The following is a 10,076-nucleotide window of genomic DNA, read 5'->3' on the forward strand; positions in this document are numbered from 1 at the left end:
GAACATACGAGTGACTGTAGGCTCGTCAATATGGTCCTTCGCGAGCTGATCTTTACAATGCACGGTACAAGGCTCCCTGCTATTTCAATGGGATCCTAAACGAGTATTTTAATAATCGCTTGCACGTTTGTAGTATATGCTGGTCCGGATAAGAAAACAGAAAATAGGGAGCTCTGAAAATATTCTTTACCTGTGTCTTCAGTTTTTCTCATTGAAAGGTTATCTAATTACTTTAATACGAACATCGTAATGGTAACGTAGTGTAATACAACATTATACATACATTTACTAAGCTCTATGGATTTCATAGTTAATGTCACAACGTGCTGTCGTCTGTCGCCGTAGCCGAGGTATAGAATTATAGAATGGGATCTCGAGGCCATCCTGAGACACATGTTTTCGGACAAAATTTAAAATAATTTACCCGAGAGTAAAAATAAAACAGTTTTGTTATTTCTAAATATACATAAATCATTACCAACTATCCATTCGTGAAAATAATGAAATTTTTAAACAAACGAGTGACGTCACATATGTGTTTTAAACATGCAGCTAAGCCTCCACATCCAAGAGGCAGAGATGACGTCCCCACCTTCAGTCGCCACCTCGGAGATGTCCTTCTGTGTCCTCAGGGACATGTAGCCGAGGTAGGAGAAGATGACGAAGCCGGAGAAAAGGCTGGTGAAGCTGTTGACGGCCACGGTGATGAGGCAGTCGCTGGAACAAACCAATGTACTTTGTAAGTCACTGTGACGTGTGTGTCATCTGCATAATGGCGACCCAGAGAGATTACTGTACAGCCTCCCAGTACACCTGATTTGTCGTAAGCACCGACTTGGAGTGACGGTTGGTTGTGTGACCTACTCGTATGTCATCGTGCCCCAGCGGCGTGGCAGTCTGCTCATACTATCAATCACTGATTTCGAGTGCTAGGCAACCACAACATAGCTGGTATATTGTTGAGTGCAGCATCAAACCTTATTCCGTCACATCTTCACGTTTGTTTCATATCCCTTTACTCAAACTGATACCCTGGATCCAGCACGAAGTCATTTCAATGATGCACTGACTGGGTACCCGTGAAGACCCGGGTTAGAATACGTCTTCGGCAACCCATGCTTTTCGTAAGAGGCCACAAACGGGATCGGGATGTCAGGCTCGCTGACTTTCTTAATGGAAGTCATCGTACCCCAATTGCGATGGTCATGATATCCTTCAGTAGCTTGTCTAATCCAGACTTGATTTACAGAGCGTCGTCATATAGCGGGAATATTGCTGAGGGCGACGTTAAACAACAAATAAACACACTGATTTGGTGGCGGATGTATCGAAGAACAATCAGATGCACGTCAAAGGCATAATTCATACATTCAGAATTCCCTCATAGAACTGTCTATCTACTCAGAGGTGTCTATGGCTCTATATGTTCTGCTGCACCATGACAACATAATTAATTATGGGTGACGGGTCAGCGGGTGCGCCACGTTGCCAAAGTCACCGACATATATAATACAACCAGCAATGCTTAAACTGTGGTTTGATATGCTACAAAGAGCACAGGAAATCAAAATAATTAAATAAATCTGGACAGTGTGTTTGTTGTTTTACGCCAAAGTCAGAAATACCCCGTCTATCTCACGGCGTATTGTACAGGTCTGAACAGGGATAACTAGTGGTCGATATAATGAGTCTCACGCACTCTAGGTTCTACGATAAAATAACCTCACCAAACCCGACCACCCGACATAAACTGAGGAGCAACAGAAACTACACCCTTCAGTTGATTGGATCACTTGTTTGATTTTCAGGTGAAATATCTAAAGTAAGTGAAATCTTTTCCAAATCATGAACATTTTTTGGCGCTTAGACAACACTCAAAGAATACCCCTACATGGTTTTATATGTTTTAAATATGATTTGATTGAAAACTATCAAAAATACAAAATATAATTCGCATAATACACAACTGCTGGTGGGTATCTCAGACATCTTATCTAAGAAAATGTATAAAGTTGTTTGTTTTTTCGGCACATTTCAAGCATGATAGCGGTCTAGCCCCAGTTTTCATTGTACCACTATATCTGTACACAAACCTACCCAGCCACAGATTAACTGTTGCAGGAATGAGTGAGGTTACATAGGCAGAATCAAACACATTGTCTATTGTCATGATTAAAAGTAGTTAAAGTGTGTTGACCTTGCCGAGAGTTATCGTGACTGTGGGTTAAGAAAGAGATAAAACCTTACCGATAGCAGTTGTTGTTGAACTTGTTGTAACTGGAGTAGGCGATGTGTGTGCCAAACCCTGCTCCCACGGAGAAAAATATCTGCACTGCAGCGTCGATCCACACCTGGAACATATTGGCAGTAAAAATAATGAGTTAGTCAGCTGAGTTTAACGCCGTGTTGAGTGAGTAAGTGAGCTGGGTTTAACGCAGCTTTTAACAGTATTCCAGTTATATCGCGGCTTTGTCAGCAGAGGTCGGATGAAAGCACAGATTGATGCAGGTCTTAGACGTTTACCACTTTGGTAAAACCCATGAGCACGGGTATGGTGCTGACAAACCAAGAAACATAATCGGGACGAACCGGGAATCAAACTCACGATCATAGGTTTCTGGCTTGCCTAAGGAAGTTCTGCGAACTGCGGCATCGTAGATGAATGGGCCACTCGTGCCCCAAACGCCGTTTTGAACAGCATGTCAGTTATATTAAATGTGACGCAGACCTTAAAAGCGTACCACATTGGTCAAAGCCACGAGCACAGATAAACTAAGACTCCTAATCAGCACTAATCTAGTATCTGAACACAGGATCCTGGCACGCCCAAGGGACGCAACACTTTACCGCGAATTGCGGCGCCATAAACAACAGGTGTGCATTTTGTAAATAAGAAATCAGGTACGACAAGGATCCGCTAACCATAGGATCAACTCCCCGCTTCGTCCCGATTATGTTGGGCCGGTAATGACGGTTAACGTCACGTCGTGATATTACTGAAACGACGTTCAAAATGGCGGCGGTGGCTCGTTGCTAATGCATTCAATCCCTGCTTTGCCTGACACAAACTGGTCGCCCCGATATAGTTGCAATAGTGCTTACCGCGGCGTAAAACAACACTCACCTCCCATTCTTTTTCATGTACAGAGTGGGTGATTCACACCTAAGCAATATTCCAGTCATATTTTGGTGGAAGGGATTGGGACTTTAACCCAGCAAGTGGAACCGGAACCTTTCATACCTCTGCACACTTAAAAACATATCTATTAATGAATAGTCAGCCATGCGATCAACCTTCGTAAACACAGGAAGTGTGGCTTATGTATTGACACCACGCAGCTGGTGCACATTATAGCTGGGATCAACCTTACTCTCAGGTAAAGCAAATCTTGTAACAGATCTCATTCAGTCATGTCACCCATACCAGATTCCCGTGAGAGCACATGTCATGCAAAATACCCTGCTGGGCCGTCATACCTGTATAGCAACTGCGTTAAGTAGAAGGCTTTAAATTACGTGCCAGATCTATAAATTTCAAGTGGCCTTGACCTTCTCAAACCTTTACCTTCGATACAATGACGAATGCTAGAGGGTCCTAGACGCTACAGAGTGCAGTTATCTGAATAATATAGCATGTCAAGGTTCTAAGTCGTGCAGCCATACATTATTCTTGTTGTGACCCGTTGCCTCTCGATATACAATCTGTTACACGTTGTGCATATGCAGCGCAGTATGCATAGGTAAGTATAGAGTCTCACTGCATTGTGTGCCGTATTCAGCACCGGCTGTTTATGTCATACACATTTGTGAATAGAAATCGGACCACACAAGGAAAGGTATTGTACAGATAATTAATATTTTAATATGTTTCCTTTCCGTTTCATTATATTATGTTATATAAGATCTACACAATGGTCAGTTTGTGCTATGATAATACCCGTGCTATGGCACATTTGAGACTCAATCATTATAACTGCGTGTTAAGTACATTCGCAATGCCTGTATTCATGCTTCTGAATGACGCCGTGAGGTCACCTTAATCTTGTCATATCTATGAATGTTTATGCATATGTGTATGTATATGTGTATGTATATGTGTTTGTTTATGTGTTTGTGTGTGTGAATGAGTATGTATAGTTATGGTCATTATTTAATTATTGTTATTGATTATTACAAGCACTTTATTCATTCCTGACCCTTCACCACATCCAACTACGAGCTCACATGTAGGGACAATGAACCTGAATATTACAACGCTACCATGGACGACGGTGAACTTGCTTATTCCAAAACTGAGCTGCGTGACAAAGAACAAAGTTATGGCTTCACGCACCTGTAATTGTGAACTAATTAGTGGAATAACAATATGTTAAAATACTGAACACTAGTTTAAACAATTTGATGACGCATTCATATTTCAAACATGCATATAGACAATGCACTGTCACAAGACAGACAATGATATGTACCGACAAAGGCACTTTGGCATGGGCATGCATGCATGCACAAAAACATGCACATGGGCCTATAGAGGTATGCATGTCACGCACGCACATTGTCGCAAGCGAAACCAAGATACACGGCATATACTTGATAGTATAGCGTTGTCTCAACCCCCGAATCCCTTCTCTGGTGTGTATTCTATATATGGGTTTATATACAATGATGTTTACAATATATTATTCACAACACAATTTCCTTGTCGAAAACGTCTCGATAACCTCACAGTCGTTGTGTTATGAATGGCGACTTTCCTGGTCCCAGTATCTGCGACTGACCTGGTTTCTCTCCACAACAATTGAATTTTGGAGTAAAGCCTGGATCGGTGGCGGGGTGGGGGTGGGGTGGGGTGGTGTGTGTGTGTGGGATGGGGGGGGGGGAGGGTGGCGGGGGTGGTACAAGTGGTGACATTGGTAGTCAGGCGTCGTGTCTGTCTACACATTACTCTTGAACAAATATGCTAATACACGCTTCAAAAAAAAAGAAACGCATAGTTATAAGGATATGTATTGAGCGGATGTAACAGTCTCTACACAGAATATGCGTGAACCCAATCAAATGAAATTAGACACAGTGATCGACAAAAGCATTGTCGTCATTGTCAGCATTCATTCAGTTCAGTCATTGCATATGTGTAGCCACAAGGGGGCGTTTGCTGTAAGATTGCGCTGGAAAACCACTAACTGTGATCTACCCGTGTAGGATATGGCTCCCCACACCATGACACTCCCTCCCCCAAATCGGTCCACCTGTCGAACGCAATTCGGCGCAAAACGTTCATGTCAACGTCGGTCTACACGTTGTCTTCCATCCCGTCGTTGAAGAAGAAAACGTGACTCATCGCTGAACCAAACGCGTCGCCAGTTCCTGAAATCTCATGTCTGTACTCTGTTGCACCGCCGGACACGTCGTTGACGGTGTGGACGTCGCAAGACATGTCCAACTTTTGGTCGTCTCGCTCGAATTCCCACTTCCCTCAGACGATGTCTGATGGTTTGGTCGGAAATTCTTCGCATACCAGGCACTTGTCCTGCAGTGTCCGTTGCTGTAGCAAATCGATTCCGAAGGTGATGCAACCGGATGTGCCGATCCTGAGCAGGGGTGGTCACTCTTGGTCTTCCACTTCTGGGATGATCTTGAGTCGAATTAGTGCGGGTATATCGATCCCATAGTCGAGATATGGTGCTTTGGTGAACGTTGAAGTGTCTTGCAACGGCACTCCCCTGCTTCCAAAACGTCCAATGGCGATATTTCGGTCAACTGCAGTTAATCTTGGCATTTTTCGATCTCCGTCCACGTCAGAAAATTCGTAATAAACTGATGAATTTTGTACGGTCTTTTATAGTCAAGTGTCTCTACTCTTGTTTCCAACATTTTGCACGTGCATTGTGCTGAAAACTTTTTTCTGAAAGCAATTTCCTTGCATCCTTTGCATTTTTGCTGATAAACGTTTACAAAAAACATTTTGAGATGTGTTTGCGCGCAATGCACAACAAACATGGCATGATTAACGGGAATCAAACATAAGAATTGTCTTTATGACGATTCCTTGGAAAAAAAATCCAATTGGAATTCTCAAAACACATATGCGTTTCTTTTTTTGAAGAGTGTATTTCTGCTAGATGTAACTTTCTGTTAGGAATGGAAATGTTTGGTTTCCCTACATCGTACAGTGATGGAATAGTGATTCCATTCTTCTCTGTAGGACTTGTAAAAAACAGAATAGGTCCCCACTGCCCCATATTTGTGTTAAGTTTGTTTGTTTTGTTTGTTTGTTGTTTAACGCCGCACTCAGCAATATTCCAGCTCTATGACGGCGGTCTGTAAATAATCGAATCTGGACCAGACAATCCAGTGATTGACATCATGAGCATCCATCTACACAATTGGGATGCGATGACACACATCAACCAAGTCAGCGAGCCTGACCACCCTATCCCGTTAATCTCCTCTTACGACAAGCATAGTCGCTTTTTACAGCAAGCATAGCTTGCTGAAGACCTATTCTACCCGGATCTTTACGGGTAGTTTTGTTTAAGAGCCAACTGTTGAGGACTGGGTGGTTACAAAGTCTGACCTTGGCTGATTGTGTGGCATGATATCCCGACGTCTTTGATCGCGATGTCAACTACTTGGTCAAGTTCATCCAGGTCGCCGTGATTCTTATTTGAGAATTGATGTCTGTGAACTGAAACAACGCCCACTCTCTCACTCATTAATCACTGTTTCAGATGACATGACCCGGGCGGGGAAGCAGCAGATGACGGAATCTACTGGTGTTTTTCACTGAAAGTGTTCTTATGATAATGGACATTTTTTTCATTTCTTGACAAATGAGCGAGACAGACATTTCCCATTTGATGTGCACCAGTGGAAGTCGCTTTAAGGGCGAGTCTTTGTGTGAGGATGGAGACGAGGTGGACCAGGTGGACGGTGGGGGCACTCCAACACTCTCACTTGAGTGTCGGGATCTGGGGGTGAAGGAGCTGCAGCATATGCTGTGTGTGTCGGGGGTGGACTACGACCAGATGGCCAGGCTGGTGGAGAACGTGCTCACGAGGAGCCAGTGACAGTCGAGGGAGCCAGAAACCATCAAAGGAGCCAGGGACAATAAAGTGACCATGACCTTGAACTTCTCTCCACCAACAAACTTGGTCCGCTCAATTACTTCACACAGACAACAGTTTGCACACCAGTACTGTTATATGTTGCAATGAGGCAGTACCCTGTGGATGATGTGAGATGCAATGAGGCAGTACCCTGTGGATGATGTGAGATGCAATGAGGCAGTACCCTGTGGATGATGTGAGATGCAATGAGGCAGTACCCTGTGGATGATGTGAGATGCAGTGATGCAGTACCCTGTGGATGATGTGAGATGCAATGAGGCAGTACCCTGTGGATGATGTGAGATGCAATGAGGCAGTACCCTGTGGATGATGTGAGATGCAATGAGGCAGTGCCCTGTGGATGATGTGAGATGCAATGAGGCAGTACCCTGTGGATGATGAGAGATGCAATGAGGCAGTGCCCTGTGGATGATGTGAGATGCAATGAGGCAGTACCCTGTGGATGATGTGAGATGCAATGAGGCAGTGCCCTGTGGATGATGTGAGATGCAATGAGGCAGTACCCTGTGGATGATGAGAGATGCAATGAGGCAGTACCCTGTGGATGATGAGAGATGCAATGAGGCAGTACCATGTGGATGATGAGAGATGCAATGAGGCAGTACCATGTGGATGATGTGAGATGCAATGAGGCAGTACCCTGTGGATGATGAGAGATGCAATGAGGCAGTACCCCGTGGATGATGTGAAATGCAATGAGGCAGTACCCTGTGGATGATGTGAAATGCAATGAGGCAGTACCCTGTGGATGATGTGAGATGCAATGAGGCAGTGCCCTGTGGATGATGTGAGATGCAATGAGGCAGTCCAAGGGAGCTGATTTGAGTAACAATGTGCTGATACAGGCAAGAGTAACAAGAGCAGTGATTCTTGTTGCCAGGTAGAACTGAGAGAGAAACAGGTCTTCAAAACACACATTAAACCGAGTTTGGGGTAATAAATTCCCATGCATCTTCCCTAAGCAAGTGAGTTAACTGACCATAAAAGTCCTGTTTCCATTGACTTTTATAGTCAGTTAAAGCCCTTGGTCCGTGAGACCCATGAGCAACTAATACTAACACTAAACCGTGTCTCGTGCATAAACAATTGGGACTCGATTGTCCAACAGATATATGCCAAAGTCTCGGACAATTCGACAAGAAGCGGTAATTTCTCGGAACATATCCCATATCCACAAAAACACAGCGACGTCATTGTGTATATACTGTAGCATCCAGCTGCTGAAGGAGCTACTCACACTGATGGGGATGACGAGATAGAGTTTAACCACTCGGCGCCAGGGCAGTGTTGACCCATTTAGTCAACATGACATGCCGGGTTCGAAATGGATATCAAACTTTGTGTTCAGGACATTTTTGTTTGTTTACGACATTGTGCCTTACCGCTGTATTTAATATCTTCATTTTTATTTTGATACGTGGTGTAAGTTGTCAGTGTTACAAACATGGAGTGTGAAATAAAACTGTACAACTGAAAAGGAACTATCCATCGGTATGCAAGTCTTTGTTCATTCGTCATACAAATACTGGTATTAATACACACGGTATAGAGAATGAAACTTTTCTTTTAATCTCTATTTTTCTAACTCAAACATAACATCGGGTTGACGTAATATAGTCTTTAAAGTGTCTCATGAACTTCTATCAAATCTGTATCAAAGACATGTTGATACACACGAAAGAAGTCTCAAATATTCGACATGTATCGTTATTTAATGTTTATTTGGTCTTTAAAACTTAGTGCCCTTTGAGTGTTCCTATATGGGTGACAATTGCTTAGATAATATGCTCATGATGTCAATTGTTTTTAATAATTGGGTTGACGAACAGGTACATATTTTTCAGTGTTAGAAAGTTCATTTGTAAAATCCGAAGTCCCATAAAAATATTAAATCATAACTTCAACCAACATTTTGTTTAAATGATTGCTCAAACTACATATACTTGCGAGCTTATCGACAATCACATTTACTAACATTACGCAATATTTAGCAGCCAAACTGCAGGGCACAGTAAAGTATACACGTGCAAATTGGACGATTACAAACATTATCAAAACGTTAATAGGCTGAAACACTGAAACTTTGGCCCAAAACACAGCTATGATACCCGCACACGCGACACAAGAAATAAAGACGAAGAGTTGATTGATTTGAAGATGGTTGTTACGGCAAATGTGATATTGAAATATGCTTCTTCGATCCTAATCTGTTCGTTTTGCTTAGATATATTCCAGAGATGGTAATTTAGAATATTTGTTATATATTATGATACGATGTTCATTGTTATATCTACATCGGTCTTATGCAGGTAACTGTCCACTTTCAATGTATCGGCTATTCATCTGAACACATGTGACCACACTGAATGAGTGAGTATGGTTTTACGCCGCTTTTAGCAATATTCCAGCAACATCACGGCGGGGGACACCAGAAATGGGCTTCACACATTGTACCCATGTCGGGAATCGAACCCGGGTCTTCGGCGTGGCGTGTGACCACACTGGAGCTGCAGTTCCTGCAGTCCTACTGAACTTTTACTGTTTTTTCGGTGTAGCGTTGCAGTTACCCTATACTATATCCGCTGACAGTGCACAAATGGTCAACATGTATCAACAGTATCTATAGTTTCATAACGGGCATCTGTTCAGTAATATAAGTAACAACATTTGATCGTGGGATCGAATCCCGGTTCGCCCCGATTATGTTTCTAGGTTTGTCAGCACCATCCCCGTGCTCGTGAGTTTCACCGAAGTGGTAAACGTCTGAGACCTGCATCACTTCAGACTTTCCTCCCACATCAAGCCGACACGTCGTGATATGTGGAATACTGTTCCAAACTGTGTTAAACCCAACTCACTCACTCTTTATATAACTAAAGGATGATGTCATATTACAAACCGAATCAGTCTTCAAGGGAACTGAGTGAATGAGTGAGTTGGGTTTAA

At 43.0% G+C, this 10,076-nt stretch overlaps 1 protein-coding gene across 4 annotated transcripts in view; it reads right to left on the bottom strand.

The window, feature by feature from the left end:
* Nucleotides 1-10,076, bottom strand: part of LOC139454159 (sodium-dependent dopamine transporter-like) — an 85,892-nt gene that overhangs the window by 12,815 nt on the left and 63,001 nt on the right. For all 4 annotated transcript variants that reach the window (XM_071235698.1, XM_071235695.1, XM_071235697.1 and 1 more), the window contains exons 7-8: nucleotides 2,248-2,351; nucleotides 593-717 (exon numbers count right to left, since the gene is read on the bottom strand). In XM_071235698.1, the coding sequence (XP_071091799.1) occupies nucleotides 593-717; nucleotides 2,248-2,351 (229 nt within the window). The remainder of the gene's footprint in view (nucleotides 1-592; nucleotides 718-2,247; nucleotides 2,352-10,076) is intronic.

Source organism: Haliotis cracherodii, unplaced genomic scaffold (genome assembly GCF_022045235.1).
Source record: "Haliotis cracherodii isolate W230 unplaced genomic scaffold, xgHalCrac1.p SCAF_10, whole genome shotgun sequence".
NCBI lineage: Eukaryota > Metazoa > Mollusca > Gastropoda > Lepetellida > Haliotidae > Haliotis > Haliotis cracherodii.